At 35.0% G+C, this 27,554-nt stretch overlaps 1 protein-coding gene across 1 annotated transcript in view; it reads left to right on the top strand.

Moving 5' to 3' along the window:
* The window catches only part of HERC2 (E3 ubiquitin-protein ligase HERC2), a 60,632-nt gene extending 36,377 nt beyond the window's left edge, over positions 1 to 24,255 (top strand). Inside the window, exons 56-89 of the mRNA XM_068772639.1 lie at positions 96 to 257; positions 680 to 910; positions 2,009 to 2,132; positions 2,219 to 2,337; positions 2,867 to 3,022; positions 3,577 to 3,808; positions 4,423 to 4,562; positions 5,220 to 5,369; positions 5,965 to 6,084; positions 6,186 to 6,321; positions 6,991 to 7,143; positions 7,926 to 8,093; positions 8,479 to 8,576; positions 8,723 to 8,879; positions 9,596 to 9,786; positions 10,668 to 10,957; positions 12,174 to 12,394; positions 13,167 to 13,261; positions 13,727 to 13,833; positions 14,256 to 14,433; positions 14,646 to 14,769; positions 15,259 to 15,388; positions 16,095 to 16,201; positions 16,812 to 16,939; positions 17,791 to 17,940; positions 18,228 to 18,350; positions 18,555 to 18,765; positions 19,180 to 19,374; positions 19,854 to 20,026; positions 20,652 to 20,782; positions 22,130 to 22,293; positions 22,753 to 22,907; positions 22,988 to 23,100; positions 23,990 to 24,255. Of these exons, the coding sequence (XP_068628740.1) occupies positions 96 to 257; positions 680 to 910; positions 2,009 to 2,132; positions 2,219 to 2,337; positions 2,867 to 3,022; positions 3,577 to 3,808; positions 4,423 to 4,562; positions 5,220 to 5,369; positions 5,965 to 6,084; positions 6,186 to 6,321; positions 6,991 to 7,143; positions 7,926 to 8,093; positions 8,479 to 8,576; positions 8,723 to 8,879; positions 9,596 to 9,786; positions 10,668 to 10,957; positions 12,174 to 12,394; positions 13,167 to 13,261; positions 13,727 to 13,833; positions 14,256 to 14,433; positions 14,646 to 14,769; positions 15,259 to 15,388; positions 16,095 to 16,201; positions 16,812 to 16,939; positions 17,791 to 17,940; positions 18,228 to 18,350; positions 18,555 to 18,765; positions 19,180 to 19,374; positions 19,854 to 20,026; positions 20,652 to 20,782; positions 22,130 to 22,293; positions 22,753 to 22,907; positions 22,988 to 23,100; positions 23,990 to 24,164 (5,307 nt within the window). The 3' untranslated portion in view covers positions 24,165 to 24,255. The remainder of the gene's footprint in view (positions 1 to 95; positions 258 to 679; positions 911 to 2,008; positions 2,133 to 2,218; positions 2,338 to 2,866; positions 3,023 to 3,576; positions 3,809 to 4,422; positions 4,563 to 5,219; positions 5,370 to 5,964; positions 6,085 to 6,185; positions 6,322 to 6,990; positions 7,144 to 7,925; positions 8,094 to 8,478; positions 8,577 to 8,722; positions 8,880 to 9,595; positions 9,787 to 10,667; positions 10,958 to 12,173; positions 12,395 to 13,166; positions 13,262 to 13,726; positions 13,834 to 14,255; positions 14,434 to 14,645; positions 14,770 to 15,258; positions 15,389 to 16,094; positions 16,202 to 16,811; positions 16,940 to 17,790; positions 17,941 to 18,227; positions 18,351 to 18,554; positions 18,766 to 19,179; positions 19,375 to 19,853; positions 20,027 to 20,651; positions 20,783 to 22,129; positions 22,294 to 22,752; positions 22,908 to 22,987; positions 23,101 to 23,989) is intronic.
* Positions 24,256 to 27,554: the final 3,299 nt, after the last annotated feature.

Raw genomic sequence — 27,554 nt, 5'->3', positions numbered from 1 at the left:
AGATCTGTATGATGAAGTGTTAAAGAAAAAAAATTATAAATAAACAGATAAGCAACTTCTTCTCACATTCAATTTCTGTATATCTCTTTTGACAGTTGTACGCTTGCGGCGAGGGTACAAATGGTCGCCTAGGGTTAGGACATAGTATCAACGTGTCGACGCCAAAGGCCAACCCGTACCTCGCTCATGTGCTCGTGCGTCGAGTGGCTGTGCACTCTGGTGGAAAGCACGCGCTCGCCCTTACAGCTGACGGGAAGGTCAGTTATTTGTAACATACATTTATGTACATGAATATAGTATATGTTATTTATTGAAAGTCATGTTGTAGTATTATATGTATATATGTATATGTGTGTGTGTATATGCAAAGACACTTGAAATCTTTGCCGTTAAGTGATTGTGCATCTATAAGGAAAATACATTTTTCATATGACCATATTGTATGACGCCTGTTCCAGTGTTGAAAAAGCATTAACATTATTTATTTACGGGTCAGAAAGTAGAACCAACAATGCTGAAAATGTTAATAGCTGTTTCTTTACTCATTAAGATTCGTATTGTTTAAACATAGCTAAAGGCGTGATAACGTATGATGCTTCAGCCAGTAGTATAATAAATATTGCTGACACTGAATATAGTTCAATCATTTTATATCTAAATAAGACATTAATATCTGCAGGTATATTCTTGGGGTGAAGGTGAGGATGGCAAGTTGGGTCACGGAAATCGGCAGACACTGGAAGCGCCGCGTATGATCGAGTCGCTAGCAGGCGAGCGCGTGGTAGGCGTGGCTTGTGGCTCTGCGCACAGCGCTTGCGTCACTGCGCGTGGCCACCTTTACACGTGGGGCGTCGGAGAATATGGCCGATTGGGACACGGTGATGACGTCACGCAGCTCGTTCCTAAAAAGGTATCATATTATTTTATTGTTCATTTATTCTTACAAATTATAATCTTCTATAATAATAACAATCTCTACAGTAATTTTACATTTGCCCGTGAAAAAATTCAAAGCCCATTTTAAGGCAAGATTGGTGGTAAGATATTGACAATAAGGCATATTATTGTATTAAAGATTATACAGAAGACGAACTTGCTTAAAATTGCAAAATTAGCGTTAAAAGAGTAACTATTGAGTTTCATGTCAGGTTCTTGTCGGTAGGATCAACATTTTGAACCTGACAGTAATAGTATATGAATGAAATTGGGAGCAATAATGCTAATGTATTCATACATATTTTAATGTTTATCATATCAATGTAGTAATTAGAATCAGTTTGACACCTCTATAAATGACATTCTTCAACTTGAAGCAAACCGCAACGGTTTTTTGAGGTCAATTTTTCAATATCTTTGATACAGTGGGTAGGGCAATGAATTCACTAGCTTTATTACAATTTAAAAAATCAATCACAATAGTAGGTGTTTTTTACAAGTTTTTGGTTTACTTATAAATTTATGACATGATAACATGGAGATGTTATATGATCATATCCTTCTTATTGTAAAACCGTACGCAGTCGCCCACAAAATAATTTATTACACTAGTAATAATTAATTATAGCCGATGTTTTAATGTATGCTGCAAAATGTAAACAATTTTTTTTTTTTGTTATCGATTGCCTAATTAACTATTATTTTCTCTACTAACTTCATGCGTTTAAACAATGTGTAGGTTAAGGGGCGAAGAACATTTGTGTTGATTTTACACTTTTATTAATAATAGCTATTTAACATTTGATAATTGTTTCATAAATGATCATTTTTTTAGAAATCGCATAACTTTAATCTTTAACATAGAACTTTAATTATTATTCTAGTCCTCATTTTAAATATTAGCATGGCAACATTCTCTGAAGTACATTGTTAGAAGAACAGTGTCCTGTCCCTCCTGATTGCGTTAAATACAGCTTATCATTCGTCGCCATTTTTATGAATTTTTTGAAGTACCGTCATATATTTTTGCGAAGTACTATCATGTCAAAGTAATTGAGCGAGTTATTTCAAGGTGGAAGGATTAGCAGCATTCAGAGTGATACAAGTCGCATGCGGTTCCAGAGATGCTCAAACTCTAGCATTGACGGCTTGCGGAAAAGTTTTCTCCTGGGGTGATGGTGACTTTGGAAAGTTGGGCAAGTATACGAATGGTACATTATTCACGTTTTATGTACTTTTTAGGTAAATTGTTTAATTATTTTTAATTATGATTATTTTATAGGTCGTGGCGGTTCAGATGGATGTGCTGTGCCGATGAACATTGAGAGATTGAACACACTGGGAGTAATACAAGTTGAATGCGGAGCTCAATTCAGTTTGGCCTTAACAAGAGATGGAGAGGTGTTGTATTGTTTTTTATGTGCAAACTTACAATGCTCATTTAATTTAGAAATAAAAGTACAGACATTAATATTAAACATAATTGACTATACTATACTTGCCGTACAGAGTAAATATCAGAAAATACATTACAGACATTAATATTAAACATAATTGACTATACTATACTTGCCGTACAGAGTAAATATCAGAAAATACATAACTATTTAATTAATTCAAATTAACGATGTTAAAATGCGTTTACATTGATGACATAATTACAGTCAAGATTTGTCGAAAAAAAATATGATTGGTGTAATTACATCGCTTAAATGAAACAAATAATATAAAAAACTTGGTTTTTAGCATAAGAAATCTAGAAACTGCCAGTCCCGAACAGTTATTATAATGACGACTTTTTGGATAAACCTTTCAAAAATTGTGGCATGTAAACGCATTTTTAGATTTCCTACCACTTGCTTCCAAAAATGCTGTTGAAAGAGCACTATGTTAACTATGTCCAGGAAATTACTAGTCTAATTTTTGTTAGGTGTGGACATGGGGTAAAGGAGACTATTTTCGTCTTGGGCACGGTCTTGATGCTCATGTACGTAGACCTACGTTGGTGGAGGCGTTGAGAGGACACCGGGTAATCCATGTTGCTGTAGGCGCCTTGCACTGTCTCGCCGTCACGAGTGACAATCAGGTAAAATTAAAAATATTTTATGTACATTAAAAGAAAATAATTCTTTGATGACCACTATTAAGGAGGGTCCCGGGCCTCACTGGCCATTGGTACTTTTGATTCCGGGCGTGGAGACCACGGGCTAACCAACAAATTGCACAGACGATGGAGGATGCCTATGCCAGTGCACGGAGTTTCTAGAGCTGAAATGATGAATATCATTGATCATCATATAACATAACTTTTCTTTAAATCACTTGCTTTTTATTTGGATGCAAACAATGCTAAAGATAAACTATTTTAATTATTTGTATGCATTATAAACGTCCGGACCGCATTCGACTAACATCTCCAACAAATGAATATAAAATTTAGTGATTATAAAGTGAAGATGGAATTTGATATTTAGATAAGAAAGTTCAATTCAATCCAATTTATAATATATATATATATATATATATATATATATATATATATATATATATATATATGGAATAATAACAAAAGTGATTTCGAGCCACATCTATAAATAGCTGTCATGTATTTTGTTTTTAATATTATCATGTCGTTTTCAGGTGTGGGCTTGGGGTGACAACGATCACGGGCAGCAAGGCAACGGAACCACGTGCGTGAACCGCCGACCCGCGTTGGTAACGGGCGTAGAAGGCGTGCAACGTGCAGCGGCCGGGTCTTCGCACTCCGCTGCGTGGGCGCTTCGCCCTCCGGCACACCCCGTGCCATCCATGCAGCTTCCCGCACCTCTTCCGTTCCCCACTCTCAAGGACCCGCTTGGAGCTAACAGCCTTGGTAAATATTTATAAAAATAATCATTGTAATTACTGTTGTACATTTTAAAATGCGTTACCTGGCCCTAATATTTATAGAGGCAGCTTATTATTATTCCGTTATCATATTTTTTGTAGCCTATATCAAATATGACCACTATTTTAATTTCGACAGTTTCAATATTAAACTATCGAAAATTTTCATATAATGAGCCTCTATTATGTGACTAATCTAAGTCATTCAGCAACTCGGGTGTACTATTTGGATAAGTGTTGGTTTGATAATGACGATATTGTTACTTTGAAGTCGTAATTCATTTTATAAATTGCCATAAAAAATTTAAACGGCAAGTGGCATCAATTTTATTTATTAATCTAAAATTGCCTGCGTTGCAGCTGTCAGCGCCTATCTTCTTAAGCAATTAAATATAATTAAATACAATTTAAAATAAATATAAGATATATGTTACCAGCATACTACTAATATTAATACGTTAATGAGGGTGTAGGCGTGTATTTGTGTATGTATGAAGTTGGTGTTTTATGTGTATAAAGTGTTGTAAGGAATTCGCTGAGTCATCATAACTTTTTTTACACGAATATCGTATCTTAATTATTTTTAAACAATTTTCGTAGGTTTATACTCCGAGGAATCAGTCACAGAAGAACCTCACGGTCCACGTCCGTCTTTGGCCTCAGCCGCGCTAGCTTTAGAACCACCTGTAGCCGTTCAACATGCATTGTCTTTGACGTTGCTCGCGTTACATATTACACAGGTAATTTAATTATCCTTTTTCACGGCTTTTTTGTCACTGACTAAATGTTGCTAAACCTTCTAAACATTTTCAACTTCTCCTAATTTCAGACTTCTAGACCTCTTTATAGTGAATAACCTCCAGGACTCTATCGAGAAATAGCCTTGAGCTATTTTTACATAATATGTTTCAGTACATTGAGAGGCCATCAGCTTTTTTGTGCCCCATTGGGTGATCAAGCGTAAGAGTCGTCGAGAGGCAATCTAGGCTTAGATCATTATTCGCACGCAGTTTGTGTCTATAATTATACGATACTAAGCAATAAAATTACTAGACGTAACTCGAAGAATTTCTCGTCCGAAGTAGCAGTGGCTGGCACATGGCTCGTGCAATCCATGGCCGTAGGGGCCAAAAGGTTCTTGAGACGCGGCGTGGGCAGGCTCAGCACTAGGAGGACCGACGACATCGTTAAAGCCGCAAGAAGTTGCTGGAAGCATATAGATATGCTTAGGATTAAAATTATTTCTCCGTAAATATTACTTAAAACTTTTCACGAAGAAAATATTTAAGTATAATTAAATTATTTAATTGTGACTAAACATCAAAGTTGCCCATTTTTTTCCACTTTTAGTTTCTCAAATATTTTTTTTTAAATATCAATCGTTTTTTAAATACCAGGCACGTAGTTTGCTGGTGGAGGCGTTACGTGCTCACGAAGCATGTTCAACGGTGCCCGTGTCAGTCGGTTTGGATACGGAAGAGGACGATGCAGAGACTGACGCTCGGACCGGCGGTGGCGAAGCGCCTGCCGATCGTACTACATTGCCGGTATACAAAAAAAAATGTTTAATTTCTATGAGTCTAATTATTTATAATTTTGTTTAACATAAAAAAAAGGAGAATAAAAATGTTGATTGTTGGTTTCGTAAAAAAAATCTTTATTGCTTCCCTATATATACATGTAAATGTGTGTATACATATATATATATATATATATATATATATAAAAGTAAAATTTGTGCGATTCTGGCTTCATGAACTAGTGTTAGATACCAGTCACTTTATTACTCGACCCAATGTCACATATCTTTCGGATATTTACTTCACATTAATTGCCATACTAAGAGTTCAATTGAATTAGTCGTTGGACCTTGCTTGGCGGTGGTGAAAGCATGCTATAGGGATCACAGACGCAATGCAATTTTTTTTCATTCAACGAAGCATTAGTTTGTGACTGATAGAGAAACTCCTAAGTTAATTTCAAGCCTGCTTTGATAACAAACGATGAATATTATAGCAAAGATTCTACCCACATAATGACACATGAGTCATAATTTATTAAGCTAACATTGCTATAATAACATTTGCGTATGTCTATAATAAGTAAAAAAATATATCATTTAATTTATTGTCTTTTCATTAGAGTGGTGCTAGCAGCCCGCTAAGTGGGTCAATCTCGTCGCGTCATTCGGCGGTAATGTCATCGAGTGCCGTATCAGTCGCCGCTGCGACAATGACTGTTCAACAGGCCGAAGCACCAAAAGTAAGTACTCTTCACAACGGAAATAAATAATAAAATATATTTTCAGTACGGGCAATATATATTTGTTGTGAATATATAATATTTTTATTTATTTATTTTAGTTGGCACTGGATGATTTCACATCGCAGCTGGGCGAGTCGGATGCAAGAGCTTTAGTAGACATGTTAAAGTTGGCCGCGGCTGGGAGAGTGCCAGACGCTAACACTGCTGTTAAAGTCATCACTGATGTTTTAATGGGTAATTATTTCTTTTTCACATTTTCATTAATATTTTATCAAGTGAGCGACGTAATACATGAACAAATTAAAAAAATTACTGAAATTAACGTCGCTGGTATGGAGTGAAATAAAGTATTTCAGGTATGAATTCAGCAGTTTTAACGCTGCTAATTAGCTTTTTATATTGCTATTTCTCAATAGCAATAGCTATTCCAAGAAGCGCTAAATCTTAATATTTAGGCGATCTAACTGTACTTCGTGTATCTGCAGTATTTCTTATTTGCTAAGCTTAGAAAAAGACGCGAAAACCACTTGGCATAATATTCATATTTATTATATTATGTGTATTCTTATATCTCGTTTTTACACCGAAGAAAATTCCTTAATAGTATAAATAGTCGTTTACTGAAAATAAAAAAAAAAAAAGTTTCATTTCATTATTACAAAAAAAATATTAACCAAGAAAGGGTCATAGCACGTCCACCTATAATAGGAGACAATAAGACAGATGACTTTTTAAAGGTCGTCGGGAGACCCCTTCTAACCGATCTTATTGTAAATCTTGGGGAAGGCCTATGTCCAAGCAGTGGAAGTTTACGACTGAAATGATGATGAAATCATTATTCGATATAAATACAGCGTAATGAACTGTGAAAGTAATTGTGTAAATAAATTTATTTTAATACAGCGCTGTGTGCAAGTAAACCTGCTGTAGCGGACATGGTGGTCGAGGTTTGCGTATGTGAGCTGGAGGAGGCAGCAGCAGGCGGTGGTAGGGCGCCGCCCCAGCCCGTTACCGTCGACAGCCCGCACCCGTATGGCGACGACACGGACATTTCGGGTAATTATAAATTAAAAAATATATTTAAAAAATAATTAAATATGTTAGGTAATAGTAATAAGTAAATTTTGGCTTATTAATATGTAAATTGTTTGATGCCATAAAAACACGTTACTGTTTATCTTTTATATCCCTAAAATAAAAAATCAAGCGAAAAAAAGCAAATGTGAAAATATTCTCGATAAGTCAGTTTCTTAATGTTAGGGATTATGTTCTCATCATTAGATGTTTGGGAGTAGAAATTCATATATATCCATTGATGATTTTCTATTCTACCATTTATATCTTTCAGACCATTTAGATGCTATTGCTGTAGCGTTACCGAAACCGTTATACCGCACCTTGTCAAAGCGCGGAGAGGCGGGGGCTGAAGAAAAATTAGCATGGGCGCTGCAAGACGGCGGGCTGACGGTATGGAAAGACCTACACCTCCACCCTCTCCCCCCATCTCACCGCACGCATACCCACGGTGCGGTATAGCGGTCTCGGTAGCCTAATGGGTATTTGTATTGCTTAGCAAAACGCATTATCTATATAGGTTTATTAAAAATACAAATACTGAAGAATGTATCAGAAAGAGCGTACTGGAAAAGAATTTATAACGGATTTCTTTACATAAATAATATTAATTATTTTATTAAAATATTAAAAACTATTTAACTATGTTAAATTAAACATATACATAACAATGATTTAACATAGTTGTGTGGTTCTTGAGGTAAGTATAAATCTTTTTAAATATGATTGTCCATAATTATTTACTTACTTTTTTTTATATACAGGTGTTGTAAAGATACCAGGGGCTACGTCACTTCGCCTGACATTTGAGCAGGGTTGCTCCACAGAACGACGCAACGACCCGTTGACTATTTCTGACAGTGCTGGTCGCGTGTTGGCGACTCGATCAGGCCGCGAACCTGCTGATTGGGCTCAGGAGATTGTTGTCAATGGTCAGTTTGAAAATGTACTATTCTCTATTAAAATTGGTTTTAAACAGATCCAGGAGTCCATCTGTTCTTCTCATCTCGTTAATAGGCGTCATTGTTAGTTCTATTTTCTTGTGTGTAAATTCATTATGTAAATGCTTCTCCAATACAGGAATAAACAACATTATGAAACATGGATTTTCAAGAGTGGTTTGGCTTCCGTGAAGCTATATAATTATATTCTATGTTCATGTATAATATAAATTTTACAGGCATCTTACATGATAATAAAAATGTCAACGATTACTATTATATATCTAATATATTGTTTTAATGTAATAATTTTAGTCCTTATATTGTAATGTTATAACAATTCTATGTTGTATATCGCTTTATACATGTTTTACAGGTGATGAATTACGATGGCGTTTTACAAGTGACGGCTCTGTTAACGGATGGGGATGGAGGTTTACCGTTCACCCTATACTCCCGGCCCATTCTAATGCGGTATTTTTTTATTTTATTTATCAAATAATGTCTAAGAGAAGCTGAAATTCATATTTCAAATTTTGAAATATTTGGAGCGAAAACAAATTGAATATTTTATGCGTTCTAAATATTAAATATTGTGTTAATTAAGTATCTTTTTACAGGAAAATGGATCAGATCGCTACGTGTTATCTTGTCCATCTGTTGAACTGGCGTGGCGTTTACTTGACGGTCCTCTTCTTACTGCTATATCTAAAGACCATCAACTAGCTCCAAGACTGGCGCAAGCGCTTGCTATTTGTGCACAAATGCCGATACTGTGTAAGTTTAAATATTTTCTTATGTAAAGTCACATAAACAATATTTCATTTATTAAAATTATCATTAGTAGCACTTACAGGCGTATTTAGTTAGTATAGTGGCTTAATATGGCACTTAAGTATTAGTGACGTTAGACGTTAGCAGTATTAAATACGAAAATATTTACATACATTGCATAAGCTTTTAAAAGTTGTTAGATGTTTATTGGTTTCTCAATAATTATATTAACATTTTTAAGATAGCTTTATTTTAACGAAAAACAAATTAAAGGCATTGAGGTTTATGTCCATATTTTAACCATTTATTATCGAACATAATTAAAATGAAATATAGTTTTAGTTTCGATACGAACTATTCAGTGTTGCCACGTCATATTGTTAAAACTGCTTCAATCTGAGCAAATTTTTTTTAGGTTAGGGTAAAAATGTCTTTTTTTAAGTTTGATGAATAAGGACATTAACCCAAAAAATAAATAAGTTTCCTATAATATAGATAAAATTATAATTTATATGTATTCAAAATGAATTATTTTCTAAAAATAAGAACTAGCTGTCATTCACCTGTTTTAAGAACTTAGTAAACGCCTTCTCAAGCTCCTATGCGGGTTGAATTTCTTACCTAATTTGTATGTAATGAGTCACGATATCTTTTACGTCTGTTTTCACTTAAAAGTAAAGACAGATATAAATATATATAATCTAACGTTGTATTGCTAGCGTGGCGCGCTCGTGTGTGGTGTGTACGCCGGCTGCGGGGGGTAGTTTGCGGTGCGAGGGAAATGGGCGAAGGTGGCGCTGCGCCGCCGCCTGCCTTACAACATCTGCCGCAACTTGTACTCGCGCAGTACGAGCACGAAGAACCTGCACTGCGAACCGGCACACACCTTTTACACACACACTACCTTAAAGTAAGTGTACTCCGTGTACTGTAATAATGAGTTAGCATAAATAATCGTTCGTTTGAAGTAGCAGTGGTCTGTTTGTCTCAAGTGGTACTGAAAGGTTCTCGAGTGGTGACCACGTGTCGCGTGAGTGACGCCCCAGGACCGGTGATCAAGGTGATCTTTGGGGCATGCTTATGCCTTGCAATGGGCGTTCAACAGCTGAAGATAAGAATGCATGTACATATATGTATACATACATTCATACATACATATATAAACATATACATCCATACATATATAAATATAGTTTAATTGTTTCACATGTAATCTCACTCTGTAAATCAGATTTAAAACTTTAAACATTTAACTTTCGTTATTATTCAGTCCTTATAAAATATTGATTTTGCAATGTCATTCGTCGCCATATTTATGAATTGTTTGCCGTCATTTATTTTCTTCTTTTGTTACTCGTATATTATGGTTGTAAATAAGATATATTTTTGATTTGTAAAAACAAATTTATGTACAACTATCATATTTAAATAAATACAAGAGGCAATAAAATTGAAAATCGAGCATAAGTAAGCATATCCTAGATACTAAAGATTTTTTACTGTGGTCATCTTAACAATGTCCTTAATATAATGCAACTAGTGCAGCAATTAATTCCCAAGTTTTATTATGATTAAAAAATACTTTATTGTGTAATAGGATATATTACAAGTTTTTTCTTAATAAACTTTTTATCTTTATTGCAATATAATTCAGAGACATTACACATTATATTAGAAGTCTATTGTAAATCCATACAAAAGGGTTACTAATTTCATTAAGTCTTGAGAAGGGTACTTATATAATAAGCATTTTTTTTTTCAGTGAAATGACATTACAATATTTTATTATAGGAATTAGCATTGCTTGCTTGCGGACTGCGAATAGACTCGTCGGTATGCACGGGTCCCGATGCAGCTCGGTGGGCGTGGTTCAAGCGCTACTGCGTATGCGTTCGCACCGCAGACGCGTTACTCCGTCGTATCGCAATGCCTCCGTCGTTTCTGTCCGACGTACGCAAGAGGCTTCATGACCTTGGCGTATACAACGTGGAAGACAACGCGGGAGACAACCCTTACCCGTGGGAGATAAATACAACCTTCACTAAACAACATGACGAACAGTTACTGCATTGGGTCAATAAGTAAGTTATGTTCATGGGTTCGTTTGCAAAGAATACAATGTGTGTGTCTGTATTATCAAATTATACGTAATTAGTCGTTACGATCTAAAATATACCTTCATCAGGTTATTGTAATTGAATTAAACAATTTTCTTGTCTAAGAGGCCGTAATTATTATGTGATTTTTAATGTAAACAGATTGTAGATTCAACTCTGTCGATTAATGCAACCAAAACCTTTGTACCGCGCCTTAGGTATGCGCGCGGCTAGACGTGTGAGAGTACAGCAATTCCGTTTCGTCAGTCTGGCATCACTCTCGCTATTCTTTTCTAAAGCGCCATAGAGCAGTTGTGAATGTGTATAGTAATGTATGTATTTATATGTATGTTTATATGTACATATGTATATACATTTATATAAGTTAGTTAGTATATGCGTGTGCTTATAGTAACGCATGTATTTGTATGTATGTACACCATAAACTACCTTCTCCTTCATGTCTCTCGTCTCTATTCAAAGATTATCTGGTAAAGATCGCCTCGAGCGAAAGAGCGCCTCTTGAACGTCTATATAAATTGTTTCTTTTTTTTTAGTTATTATCTGTGGTGTATAATAGATTATAAATAAACAAATAAATAATAATGTGAGAAATGGTAATACTTTTTCAGATAAATATTCCTTAATAAGCCCTCATATCTTACACCCAGATACATATTTGATACAAATATGCAAAGAACTCCCAGAGAGAAAATGAGAGACAGGTGGGCTGTAATTTAAAATGTGGCAGCTCTAATGCGATTTTGTAAAAACTATGCTTTTGTTCATTTATACTATTTATACCTACATAGCTACTAAGTACATAGCTAGACGGAAAATTTTGCTTTTGTATGAATGACAGACATTACAGAAACGATTTATTTAACTTCCAAAGGCTAGATAACATTTTCAGGATAGTGTAATATCTAAATTTTTGTGTTTATCGTGATAAGATATCATGAGAGATTTTTTTGGCGTAACAACATAGTTTTTTATGCTATATAGTAAATATGGTTACTTCTCTAATCTTACGTACACAGCTCACTGCATTATCTGTGTTAATCGATTTTGTTGTTTAAAACGGTCAATGTGGTTTAATTATTTTAAGTGTAAGGATGAAGTAGGCCAATCAACAAAAAAACCTTTATCTACAATATTCAAAACAAATAAATCTTTCTTCTACTTTGTGCATTATTATCAGGAGACCAGAAGAATGGACGGGCTGGTGGTCGGGTGCTTCGCAAGGATGCACAGTTTATGGTTGGGGACATAACCACCGCGGCCAGTTAGGCGGTGTGGAAGGAGCTAAGGTTCGAGCTCCGGCGCCATGTGTAGCTCTCGCTACCCTCAATCCAGTCCAGCTCGTCGGTGGGGAACAGACCCTATTCGCAGTTACACCTGATGGGAAAGTCTACGCTACTGGTAATATTTACTTCTACCTCTTTCTATTCCTCTAGTTGCTTCATCTTTACACGCTTTAAAGGAATCTATGACCAGCTCTTTGCATACTATCATATCCCCTGCTTTTTTATTGACTTGTTTTGTAAGACCAGTAAGTTTTTTACCATCCAATTTTCCGACGGGAATGTGGTCAATAAAACTTAGGTTTCATAGTTTAGTATATCAAGGGGAGCAGGCTCTTAATCATCTTGAACTGTAAGAAAAGGACCAAATAGCTGCTTCCGCCACTACTACGCGCACGATTACTGCTGCCTTGGCGGAAGTAGCTATATATTGACTTCGGCAAAATAACGCCTGAATCCATTAGACATCTTGAACTGGTTAATGATGGACTTATTGCTTCTTTGTATACCCACAGGCATTTATGTACTTTTATAACAAACTCCATGTCTCAAAATTTATATGAAACAAATTTAAACCATATCAAACAAAAACTAGTAGATAATTTTAAATAACAATACAGCATTTTGCACTAGCTTAAGTATTAAGGACGTCAGTGTTGGTGTTCCCAAAAAACCACGAATCAATTTGTTGTGGACTTTTCCTAAATATGATCAGAAATGGAACTCTTGTAACTTTAATTTAAGGAAAATGGTATATGTATTGATTCAAGTTCAAGTTTTTATCAAATTAGGCTCTTAAGACTTTATTAAATTTATTCACAAAAGTAATAATAATAAATAATTCAATGTGAAAAATGTTGTGAATCAATGAACGTATTATTTTTTTTTAGGTTATGGCGCTGGAGGCCGTTTGGGTATTGGAGGTATAGATTCTGTCTCGCAGCCAACTCTCTTAGCATCGATTCAACATGTATTTATTACTAAGGTACTAAACTTTTTTATAATAAAAAACAATAAATGAATAATATATTATTTTAATAAAAAATCTTTAAATTACGGTTATTGAATAAGAAAGCCTAAGGCACCCAGAGTATTGCTCAGAGCTTCGCTGCGACAACTAATTAGAAATTAGGAAATCCACAGAAGACCTAAAGTCACCGATGTAGTTTGAAGAAATGTTTGTGTGAAGTGGTAGTGGGCGGGATGCATTGCTCGTGTAAGCGATGGCTGTTGAGCTCGAAAAGTCCCCGAGTGGCGACGACAAGCCGGTAGAGGCCGCGTGGGTAGCCTACCCGTTAGGTGGACATACGTCATTATTAAGGTCGCGAGAAATCACTGGATGTGGGCAGAGCAAGGCCAGTCAATATGGCTATCTTTGCGAAGTCTATGCCTTGCAGTGTGCGTCTATCGGCTGACATAATTGAATAAATGAAATGACGTTTTATAATAGGTAGCCTGCAATTCTGGCGGTAAACACTGTCTGGCTCTTTCTGCGGATGGAGACGTGTATAGTTGGGGAGAGGGAGAAGATGGTAAACTTGGACATGGCAACAGAGTGTAAGTAGTTTTAAGTTTAAAAAAAATATTTTTAATTTACCTGTAAATTTAAGCGTACTGTATGTACACACTATTTACAACACTGTTTTTCTGAACTGTCAAAATATTGACAAAATATATTTTATTTCTGAGACGTTTAGACGAAAGCTCTGAATAACTTTAAAAATTACTAATACTACAGTGTATCTTAGCACTTTAGCTTTAATTCATAGTTTAATTTTGATGTTTTTGTTAACTTTGTTCATTAAAAAAGTTATCTTGTACATTTTTAATTTTTATATACTGCGATACCGACTATTTTAAAAAATGCACTTTTCATATAGGTTCGTTACAGTTATAACCAGAGATTAAACAGATAAAAATTCTTGTTGTACAAATTATTTAAAAAGTAATTAAAAAACATTTAAAATACGGATTCACAGGAGTTATGATCGGCCCAAGTTAATCTCAGCATTGTCTGGCCTGGAAGTGGTAGCGATTGCATGTGGCGGAGCTCACTCTGCATGTCTGACAGCGCGCGGTCGGATCTACACGTGGGGGAAGGGCAGATATGGACGACTGGGCCACGGTGACTCGGAAGACCAATTGGTTCCTAAAATGGTAAGCGACAGATAGTCATTTATCCTTTTTTTTATTCATTAATAAACAATGTACGTATATTCTAAAATGTAGATGGGTGGTTAAAAAGAAAAGCACAGTTGAATATACTTATTTTAAAAATGCACAAAATAGGCCACAAGATTATTAATAATAATCATTAATATTTTTAGTGCTCTAAGTATTTTAATAAAGTAAACAATATTAATTGTAAGGTCGAAGCGCTGTCCCAGTATCGTGTGATCGACGTGGCATGCGGTTCCGGCGACGCGCAAACACTTTGCATCACAAGTGATGACAACGTGTGGTCGTGGGGTGATGGCGACTATGGGAAACTTGGTAAATATGTTATAGTAAATTCACTTCAAAAAAAATTTGCATTTGAGTTAGGCAATAATAAAAAATCGGATTCATGAATTTATTTTATTTGCTTCGAAATGTTAGTATAAAGAACTAAGTAATAGATCAACCGAAAATGGGCTTGTGCAGCAGGAATCTTAATGTATATTCTTAAAATTTAAAGACCAGTAAGCCCAGTGGATTGGCAAATTGAAGTGGACAGGCACAAACATATTAAGAACATATGGCCGCTGGGGCCTTAAAATTCTAGAGTGGAGATCAGCCAAGCGTAGCATGAACCTTTCCGATCTTATTAAAAATGTATATGGGAGCTAAATCTCCAGCAGTGGAAGTCCTATTGCTGAAATAGTAAAGGAGAAGAAAAGCTATTCTATTACTATTTTACAAAAGTATAAACCGGCGTTTTTAAGATTAACAGTATAACGATAATTTTTTATTCTTCTTAAATGTAAGTAACTTGTTTGTCAGGTCGAGGTGGTTCTGAAGGTTGTAAGTTGCCGATGAAAATAGACAGTCTAAGAGGTCTGCACATCATCAAAGTGGAATGCGGCTCACAATTCTCTGTTGCTTTGGGCCAGTGCGGAACCGTTTATACTTGGTAAGTATTTCTACAATTGATTACAAATAACCTTGTTACCGTCTTAGGAAAACGCTGAATGCGGGTCGCATCTAACTGCTCTTATAATATTTAAGAGACGGGGGGGGGGGGGGAAGCGTTTATCAAGCAGTGGATATCTCAACTGAAACGATTATAACTAAAACGTTGCATATAAAGGAACATTAAAAGTATAGCTCTTGTTGTACAGAAAATGACAAATATATATTTAGCACGAAACAAGTTTTAAAATGATGGTATATTAAAATCCTTATAAAATTCACATATGTTTCTTTTTAATAACATTGGGTTGATGGGACAATACCTATACGGAATTAAGTACGCTGTTACACAATGTGTATAAAAGAGTGAAAAAATAAGTAGATAATATTGTTTAGTGTACAGTGGAGGTAGGTGCAAGATATATGATTTAGAATTGTCAAGAACGAACACTAGCACATTTTGGAATCGGGTTATAAGAGGATCTTTTAAAATTTGGTTAGATAGCTCAACGCTCTCAAGGAGGGATACTTAAAACTGTTTCCTTCCTTCTGCCTTCGAGCAACGTAGTCTCTTTCCATATAACACGATGGGCGCAGCACCCGCATATTGAATCTATGGATGGCTGAGAATTTACGTCCTCTTACATATAATTGCAAGACTTATTTTAATAATAATTTGATTTTTATCATGCAATATTAATTTCTAGGGGCAAAGGTGACTATCATAGACTAGGCCATGGCAGCTATGAACACGTGCGTCGTCCAATGCGTGTCTCTGGTATGATGGGCAGAACAATAACTTCTATTGCCACAGGTAAACAAATTTTCTATAAACATTTAATTAATCTATAAACATCTAATTTACTTTTGCTTGTTATACATTTTATTGGCTGTGTGCCTCCTGCTAAATCTTTTTAAAGAGAGGAAACCGTGGACTATATTCTGCCATTAAGCAAAGCAATTATAATTGTCTTTCATCCAGAGTCTCAGGTCGTTTGACAAAGCACCGTGGTCTTGAGACATTCAAATTAAAATGTCAATATAGACGTGGCAGCGCAGCGCAATATTGTATATTTTTAATAACTAGGTATTTAAGCTCGGTCTCCTAACAAGCCATTAAAAGTACTGCGAGGGAATGTTCAGATCTGAACATTTGTGAAATAACAATGGTCAGGTGGTATAGTGCAAAAGATGGCCGCTGGGGCCTTAAGGTTGCGGAGTGGAAACCATGCACCGACAAGCACAGCATAGAACGTCCACCCACAAAGAGGACAGATGAACTTTTTAAGGTTTTTAGAAAACGCTGGATGCTTCCAACCAGTGTCCAGAAGTAGACCTCCTACGGACGAAATTGTGTGGTGGATAATATTGGTGCTAATTGGTTTTATTTGACAAAAATGTACATTATTGTATATTCGCTCCAGGCAGTCTGCACTGCGTCGCGTGTACAGATGCAGGCGAGGTGTACACGTGGGGCGACAACGACGAGGGACAGCTTGGCGATGGTACTACATTGGCGGCACAAAGACCGCGGCTTCTGATAGCTTTACAGGTACTTTTATTTATTTTAGATTTTAAATATGGAGATCAAACAATTATTTATAATAGCGGAACGTTACTTGTATATTTATTCTCAATAATCAATATACACATTGTGTTGCCATTACCTACTAAATATGAAAACTACCTACAACTAAAACCTCTTTTTTGTCTTCCCTTGTATGATTATTTATTATTATACAAGGGATTATTTATTATTATAAGTAAGTTCAGTCATAAGCGAAGTGATAACCATAAATGTGTATCAATAAATGAAACTAGTTTGAGCAAACCAGACAATCATATTGTTAATTAAAGCGTTCATCGTCGATAAACACGATAGGAATAAATATTGTTTATATTTTTATTTATTATATAAAGGCAAGGTGCAAGATTCACGACCAACTGCAGTAATCTAAAGCTTTGTACCTCGCCTAAGGATACGTGGCGTGGAAAAAAAAGGCGAAGCGATCGATATTCCCTGTTCATAACAACTTTTATAAAATATAACCTTACTTCACTTTGTACGTCAGCCACGACGATATGTAATAAAATATTGTACAAAGCATGTGTGCGTTTACCACTATAGTCCATGCAGTTTTAGGAGTGGTCGCAGTACTGTAGCTTCTTGTTCTTCGGTAGCTTCTTGTTAATGTTGACCGCACCTCGCGCGGAGACTCTCAACGATGCAAACTTTTGTTGCGTCTACTGTGGCGCCATCTGTCATTTATCCGTTTCATTGCCGCCGCCGCCGCGATGCGATCGACAATCACGTGGGTAAGAGCTCGTTGCTAGGCAACGCGTGTTTGAGTGGCGCGCGATATACACGCCACACAGTCATTAATTAGGTATTGATATTTCCAGGGCAAACGCGTGACTAAAGTAGCTTGTGGCAGCGCACACACGGTGGCGCTGTGCGTGGAGGCGATGCAGCCACCGCGACCACCGCCAGCGCCGCCGCTCGAGTGTCACCTGCTACAGGACCTCTCGCCGACACTCATTTGCAACAGACTGGTACGTTACATCTTCCCGTCGTTCATCAGGTCGGTTTTTTCAAGAAAATAACAGTCTTAAGGAAATCACAGCAAAATTAAATTTAAAAATCCCTAAACATGGTTTATTTTAATTAAATGTTATTTTTATCTTACATTTTTGTGCATAAATAAATTGAACAATGAGGGCTTATTGAGGTTAAGTAAATAATAAAAGAAAAAAATCATTTAAATAATATTCAATAATAGTAGTATTTGACATAATAATCTATTTCAGTAACATATAAAAATAATTTTTCCTATTTCCAGGTTTTACTACATCAATTCTCAGAATTAGTATGTTCTAATTTGCCATTACTGATCTTGGATGGACCCTTGGATCAATTAAGGACATTACTATTCTACAGCGTCAAAGAAGCTGCATTTAGAAAGGTATTAATTAATTTATAACTCAATGCTTCTGGGGAATATATATATTTATATATAGTCATTAATACATTGAAAAACAGCATGTGTTTGCTTTTCGGCATTAATAGCTTCAGCAGAAAGACATGTTCGGCAATGGACGTTCTATGGCTGAAACAATAATGATAAGGTATTATGTTTCCGTATTTCTAGTGTTAATTGCAATTGTAGGCTATAATGGCGACGATGGTGCGTGAGAGACAGCACGGACCAGTGGTTGAACTGTCACGAGTGGCGGCACGCAAGGCGCGTCGAGGGGGCGCAGGACTAGCAGGCGCAGGGGGCATGCGCTCCGTATTCGGGCAGATGGTGGCACGTCTACCCGCACTCACACAGGACGCACTTGCACTACCCCACCGCGTGTGGAAAGTCAAGTTTGTAGGTAAGAATTAAAGTTTCATAATAGTTTTTAATATAGATACACTGGGCACTAGCGGCGCAAATCCAATAGCGATCTTTGAGGGAACCCTATGCCTTGCAGTAAACGTCTGTCGGCAGACATGATTATGATGATAGTGACAAAAGTTATCTATGTAGGCATACACAGAAGACGCTGCTGCTCCTCTTCTAGAAACTTGTTTGTGGGCAGTAGTAATTCTGTATAATTAATAAACAAACTGTGAATTATGAAATGCTATATCCCTGGAATCGAACCATCGACCTAAGACCGCAACTCTCAGAACTCTCCCGCTGAACTACCACTGGTCACTTGTAATGATAATGATTACGAAGAATAATGTGATAGATGAGAAGATGTTAGTGTTTTGCAATATCTGTCATGTTCGTAATACAACAGGTGAAAGCGTCGATGACTGCGGAGGTGGATACAGCGAGAGCATCGCGGAGATGTGCGAGGAGTTGCAGAACGGCTCGCTGCCGCTGCTGATGGCGACGCCCAACGGACGAGGAGACGCTGGCGCTTCAAGGGATGCATTTCTACTCAGCCCCACTGCCAATACTCCGTTGCATCTCAACTGCTTCCGTTTTCTCGGTAACATGATTATCATTTACTTTATTTTAATTTACAATTACTAGCTGTGTATGCGACTCAGAATTACAATTTAACCTAATTGAATGAAAGATTTTAAATTTATGTTGTTGGTTGAGCTTATAAGAGTGCCAACAATGAGCACTATTACTCAGCTACATACTACAGTACAGCTTAACCTGGTACTACAGCACTGACATTCATTAGAAGTAATGGTTCCTTTTTAGTACTTTTTTATTTAAATTTTTATGACCGGCCGTTACTGCATGCAATGGTAATAAATATAATGAATAGAAAATTTAAAAAGAATTTCGAAATAAAATATAAAATAAATAAATGTAAATGCATGGATATCATTTTCGGCAATCCACCAAAGATGAACAATTGGCAAAACATTGAATATTTCATTAAAAAAAACTTGATGGCAAGTTGAACTTCTGAATTTAAGATATAAGAGTAATAACTTTTTTTTTATCGACCAGGCGTTCTCATGGGCATTGCGATACGAACTGGTTCTCCCTTGGCATTATCGCTCGCTGAGGGCGTGTGGCGGCAGCTAGCCGGACAACCCTTGCGTCCACAGGATTTGGCTGAAGTCGACAAAGATTTTCTACCGGCACTGCTCTGTATACGTGATATGACGCCAGCCAATAAGGTACTGTTATAACTCTACTAAGTAAAGGTATATATATGTCTAATAAGCTCTCTTACCCCTCATACCAATATTTTGAACAATCATTCCAGTTGATTACAAAATTTTAGCAGACACACGTTTGTTAACAGCTTCTCAAAGATTCCGTACTACCTTATATTATTTCAAAAGTATTTTATTATTTTTAAAAACCGGTTTAATTTTAGTCCTGTAGTAGGTAAAATAAAAAGTATAAAAATGTACTTTGACACATGTAGTTATCGAAGCAGAAAAATATGTTATGATATGTATATGATAAGTTTAAATAACAGCAAATATTTATTTTTAATAAGGGATCATTATTGTGTAATCCCAACATGGTAACTCCTTCATAGTGTAATCTTGACAAGATATTTCAAACTATTGTCGAAGCTAATAGTGTTTTTTGACTTACTACTTGCATGTACTATTTTCCGTAAAAATCCATCAGTAAATTAATTTTTTGGAACAGCATGAGTACTCTATTTTATTTTTAAAGAAGAAGATTAAAATTTTATTTAACTATGACCTGGTGTTAAATGTTCGGTGGTTCTAAATAAATGTATGAAATATGCAAAGCAATGCATCAAGACAAATTTAATTTATCCAGGAGCTGCAGAACCTGGAGCTACCATTTTCGATACCATCAGCCGCCGGGCATGAAGTTCCACTATCCACACGTCACAAGCGCGTCACGCCCGACAACAAGGACGAATACGTGCAGCTAGCCTTACATTACCGGTAAATTTTACATTGTTTAAAAGTCTAATCAATATGATTAAAATATTGCTTAATTATTCACACATTCTATATTTTCATTTATATTTTTAACATAAATAGTCAAAAAGAAAGGCAAATAAAATTTGAATAAGCAGATACCGACATTATAATAAACATTAAAAAGTCAAAGCTAATATGTTTGTGTGCAATTCTGTACCTTTTTATTTGTATAAAGGTTTGTAATTTCTGTGATATTATGTAACATTTATTTAACATCAAGAAATATAACTAAACCATTTTTGTGCCATATTGTGGTTTATATGAAATTTTCATCAGAACAAAGTTCATGATTAATGAATGAGATATATACATAATACATATACATAAATTATATTGTCTCTTTTCAAATTTCGATGTGCAATATTTATCGCCGGGTATTGTATATAAATTTGTAACGAACCTAATTATTAGAAATTATTTGTTATATTTATTTGTTCACATTCTTGTCCACATCAAACTTTAACTTAGGTTTTGCTAACTATAAATTATGAGTCTTCAAGTCAAAACTAAATAGGTTTCTGCTAGACAAGCATGTAGCATCATAGACCTCGTTATCACTTAACATCAGACAAGACAGATGTCAAATGCTTTGTCTATGGTCGATAAAGATAAGATCAATAATCAAATGGAGCTCTTTTAAAATTTAGTACCAATCTATAAATTTATAATTGAGAAGGTTGCACAATAACTTGTCGGGTATTATTTTGTAGTTCACTTTTAAAAATGTCTTTAATACAGCATTCATTTAAAATTTAGTACGATTGAGATAAACAGCCTTTGCGCATTATTAGTATGTAACGCACTTTTATCAAATGTGAAATAAGGAGAGCCGTAATTGAACGAAAGTAACTGACCAGCGACTTGGCAGGTCGAAGTGGCAATGGGAGAACTCGGACTCGCTCGCCAAGCGCAGCGAAGGGTGGTGTAAGGTGGACAGACGAACGGTTTTTTTCGTTCCCCTTGTTTGGTATGGGACAGGGACGTTAAAATTTCTAGTAATGTTTTTCAAACATAATTTTTATTAACACTTGTCTTCTTTCCTCCTTCACAACATCTTTCATGCTGTTTCTTTTTTTCATCCATCCTAAAATCTTTCACTCTATAAGTATTAATGTCATTCAACTATCGCCTTTCATCTTTCTTTTCTATTCCCAAAATACCACAGATTATTTATCGCAACAATCAACAGAAGGATGTTAAGATTGTCGCTGTGAACTGTTTTTTTTTGTAAATTTATGGGGGAGGCCTATATCCAGCCCTGAATATAATACAGTTGAAATAATAATTATGTATGTACGTTGGTAACAGATTGCATGAGTTCGATGAACAAGTGCGGGCGGTACGGGACGGTATCTCGCGCGTGATTCCTGCACCGCTATTGACTCTCTTCTCGGCCGCCGAACTGGAGACACTCGTTTGCGGTTCGCCGGACATCCCAGTGCAGGCGCTCCGAGCCTCCGCTACTTACAAAGGTACTTACATCCTACCTGAAATTACCATTTGCATACTAGGCATCTAATAAAAATAAAGCATTTTTAAACACTGAACATTAATTTTATCGTTCTATTTCTTTTATTATTATTTTTGTCAAATAAGGTTCTTCTGGTATTTTCTTTGTTTATTTTTATAATTTATGACCATAATTTTTAAATTTATTTTTATCGCTGATGTTCTCGCAAAATACATAAATAAATAAATAGTAATAAAATCTGATACATGTAAGTAATAATGTTAATAAGTTATGAATGAGTTACATAAAGATATTTATAAAAAAAATTCGGAGTCTACCTACACAAAAGATGGTCTTTGTCAAGTTAACCACAGATGTTGTTATCCGTCTCTCGCCTGTACCCAGTGACTATTAAAAATAAATGAAATGGCTTTATCGTCGATGTAATTCTTAATTATTAACATGTTATTGATTTATACAGGCGTAGATCCAAATGCACCGCTAGTACAGTGGTTCTGGGAAGTAATGGAGGAACTATCCGGTAGCGAACGAGCGTTATTCTTACGTTTTGTATGGGGACGGACGCGCTTGCCACGAGCACCTCAGGATCCTAGGCAAAGGGATTTCGTATTACAGGTAAGTTATTTTACAATAGTAAGTGATAGAAACGAGCCTATTTAAAAAATTAAAAAAATCGTTTTGTTCCATTTTAATAGGTGTTGGACAAATACCAACCACCCGATCACTTCCTACCAGAGAGCTACACATGTTTCTTCCTTCTCAAGATGCCAAGATACTCGTGTAAGGCAGTCCTACGAGAGAAACTTAGGTATAAATCATTTACTTTTACGTATAGATTTAGGTATTCAATTTTGTTATCGATTATTGTTAAAAAGATATTCTTGTCATTCATTTTTTTATTGCCTATTGACATTTTGTTTCGCCGTGTTTGCGATGACTATATATACATATGTGTGTGTGTATTTAAAAAAATGGTTGATTATAGGTATACAAGCTTTAAAAAGGTCAACGTATAGCACATTTGCTGTCAATTAATGTATGGTATACCTAACAAAAAATCAATAGTTTTCTGAAATAATACCTAACATAATGATAATGTAGTAAGGTTTATTGTTTTCAAAATTCATGTAAGTACATATTAAAATTAATTAATGTTTACAATACGCCCCGGCAGACTTTATACTGCTGGAAGTTATGGGCCTGTAGTATTTCGATAAAAAAAATATATTTCATAGTGATCAATTTATTCAATGTGATCGGAAGAAGAAAGCTTTTACACCTATAAGGAATCAGTTTGTAAGTACATTTAAAATCGTTCCAAAGCACCACTTAACGAAAAAAGTGTAAATAAATAACTGTCATCATTACACATATCCAATTAATATTGTGAACCACATCCAGAAAACATTGATTCCGAATCCGATTGATGATTTAAATACACAACGTAGTTTAAAAAAAGCACTTGAACTTCAAAACCGCCTTGGGTTTAATTAATTTTTGTTTAGTGTATTTTGTTCAGAATTACCGTTTTTGTGTATATATATATATATATATATATATATACAAATATATAAATATAAATATATATATTGTATTACTATTTCTACCTCTTGTCCAAATATTTTAATATTTCTATTTGTCATGCAAGTATATTATAATAACTGTGATATATGGTTTATTATGACATGTTTGTGCAGGTATGCCATCCATTTCTGCAAAAGCATCGACACGGACGAGTACGCCCGTGTGGCTCTCAGCGCTGCCGAACGCGTGTCTTCAGAGGAATCTGACTCCGACGGTGACGCTACACCGACACCAGCTGCCCCACCACCTGCCCTTTATTCACTCACCAGAGCTCCTACGTGGCTGTAGGTTGTGTATTAAAACATAAATGAGAAACTCTGACGCCTATCCATGTACAAAATGCTCACAGACGCCCTGCAAATCTTTTGGTATACTAGAACCCCCCCCCCCCCCCCCAAGTACCCTTCATATGCCAACCGCCATAAATATACCCAGGAAAGCGGCGAGGGCCCATCAAACCAAACATCCATAAGAATAATTAAAATTTCCCATTTAAATTGTTTTGTTATATATGTCAAGGTCTAGGCACAAAAGAGTAAAGTTTTGTCGAACATCGATTCACGTTTTAAAGATTGCTTAGTTATAAAATTCGATATTCTCCGGATGTAGTTGACCGTCAACAATAATGAAGAAAATCTTAACATGTGGCAACATATTCTATAAGCTAAAGCCCACTAACAATCTATTTTTAAAATTATAATAATCTGATTCATAGTTATTTTTTTAGGTCCTTTCCGTGTATAATCCGTAATACTAATTTTTGACTCCACAAACTCTACAACATGTTTGATACATTTTTAAATAGAAATCAGCTGAATAATTCGCCAAGTAATAAAAATAAAAGTATATGACCGTGCACACGGCAGATGTAAACAAAAATTTTGCCAGTGTGTAAACACATCCTTACCTCTTTATCACTAATGGCATAAGTTGTTCATCTGTTATAATCTCTGTTGTCTGGCGAATACAACGTTCTTGACATTTACTTTTATGCGTCATTGAATTACTTAAATATATTTGTTTATTAGTTGCCTCATTGTTTCTCATTATGTTCGTGAAGACATGATAACGTCGATTGTCGTCAGTTTAAATGTATGCTATGGGTAGCAATATCGATGCACACAATCCATAGTATAAGACAAAACAAATCTAAATTAAAATTAAATTATTTGTGTAATGCAACACTTCGTCCAAATTATATAGGACATTAATAGATAGCTCTTTAATTTCCATTATAAGAGGCGATGAAATGCACATTCTACATTAGGTTGGGTGTTTAATGAAAATTTAATTTAATTTCATATGTTGCCTAAATGAGCAACATATTGGTGAATGCGTAAATACGTTTGTGTAAAAAATGGACAATATAAAAAAAATACTTAAGAAAAGACAACACTATGTCAGTGTCTTAAAATGAAATACTCATAGCGGTAGAAATTAAATTAAAAATTTTATTAAAATATAATTTTATGGGACGATTTGACGAAATAATTCAAAAAATATTTTGGTGATTGTATTTGTGGGTGATAAATATTTAAAGGGGATTTTCATAACATATTATTTGAGGCTTATTTGGAATTTTTATATTGTATGAATGGTATGTATGGTACAACACGGATTCAATATTAATACGATTTGTTAAGTAAAATTATAGTAAAAATGTTTTATCTTTTTGAGAAGCATTCCACCTTCAATATAATTAATACTTATGCTTTATGGAATCCAATGTTATACGAATTGTAGATAAAAGGAAACTATGCAACGAGAAGGCAATAAGCCGTCATTCCATTGGTGTTTTAATATATGTGTAAATATATTTGGATGCATATTTGTCATTTAGTTTATACGAAGAAATTATGGAAGTAGTTTCAATATGCTACTTACATATAAATTAATAAAAATGGTTTCAAAATGTCTACCCATGCACAAACTGTTGTAGTTTGTCGTCTCACTCGCACAATAAGGTATGAATTGCCCTATCTCACTCGCCGATTCAGTGTCGGTAATTTTTCGACAAACACACGTTTCGTAGTAAGGCCACTCTTCGATTTAAAGAATATGCATCTGAATATCCGAATTCTGAATATTACATAGATTAAAACTGGATTTTTCACAGTTTGTAAATGTTTTAACCATCACAGGCATGTTGAAAAGTAAGCAAGGTGCGATTTGCATAGCAATTTTTAATGCTAGTCATAGTATTGTTGGAGGAATGTAATCATATATTTATTGACATGTGATATTGAATAATTCTTGTCAATATATTATTTACAGTATTATTATTAATCACATTTAACTAGGAGACTTAGTCATAGATAGCTGATCACATTACCTTGCTTGACGCTAATCATTTAAATCGTGAAATACTTGGTAAGTTATTATTTTTGTGCTACTCAACTAGCGAATAATTTAATTTACCAGGTTCTATAGTTATGGTGCTAGGACTTATTAGGAAATAAAATCTTTTTACTCTGGAAGTGTAGCCTGCACAAAGTAGATCCAGCTCATTAGATATAAGAACCACTATTGATATTAAATTTCACCTGCTTCACCCTTTTCTTTTGAGTTAATATTATGTCTGAATAACTCATAATCCAAAAAAAGAGTAAAACTATTCTTTTAACACCAAAGAAATTAATATTTTCTTAAGACTGTCCTTTATGTATTGTAAGATCTGTAATTTGATGTCTATTTATGATCTGTCCAATGCTATATTTATTTTCTGCATATTTATGCCAATAAAATGATTTATCTAATCCAGTGTTTTCTTATATTTTATATTGTAATTGTTGATGGAACAAAATAACAATGAATATGTACATAAATACTTTTGGCTGTTGTTAGTCTTCCTGCCTATAACAGCTATATTGAAATTTTTACAATAAGCTATGTACTTGTGTTATAATAGACTAGACTAGAAAAGTGATATCTACAGACAACGATCACATGTATCAAGATCTAAGCAGCTTTTCCAATTTGTAGAGTAACACATTTTTAACCTATTTTTGGATATTTCAGAATGAGTAACATATTAAAATTTTAATTACTTTAATTTTGAACAATAAATTAATATGTCCGAAAGCCAAAAATAAAGTGTCCTTCACATGATTTTATTGTACACTAAATTACAGTTTGCACTTAACAAAAACATAAGGCTTTACATAAGTTGTTCTTAATAACATATCTAAGTGTTTTGTAAGTTACTTCTTGGATTTGGGTTTCAAAGTAAAGTATAATATGAGAGCACCAAACACTGCATATGTTGCTTTAGCGGTCTGTAACATAAGAAAAACATAAGTTAAAATAAAAGATAATATTTTATAAAAGAATTTAAGATGGAGATTAAATAATGTTATCCATTACTATTCGAAATATTTTATCCAGTATTATAGAGTAAGAGCCCACAACGCCCAGAACTTCATTATATTACAAAAGCTGAAAATTCTTCTACATATGTCCCCTATACAGGTATAAGCAAACCCAGCCTGTACAACCTGGGTTGCGGTGGCTTTGGCAGGTAACAGGTAGTAAAGATGAGTAAAATTGTGTTTCAAATTTGTGATAGTATAAAACTTAGTTTTCATATATTTTAATTTACAATCATATTAGAAACCGCCTCAACTATTGGCGGACACTTAGGATGGTAACAACTCCATTTCCAGACACCCTCACAGTCTA

This window comes from Battus philenor, unplaced genomic scaffold, assembly GCF_028537555.1.
Source record: "Battus philenor isolate CCGP_79_NKW_IND1 unplaced genomic scaffold, ilBatPhil1.0.hap1 SCAF_5, whole genome shotgun sequence".
NCBI classification, from domain to species: Eukaryota; Metazoa; Arthropoda; class Insecta; order Lepidoptera; family Papilionidae; genus Battus; species Battus philenor.
The sequence above is the reverse complement of the archived record's forward strand: the minus strand, read 5'-3'. Positions and strand labels throughout refer to the sequence as shown.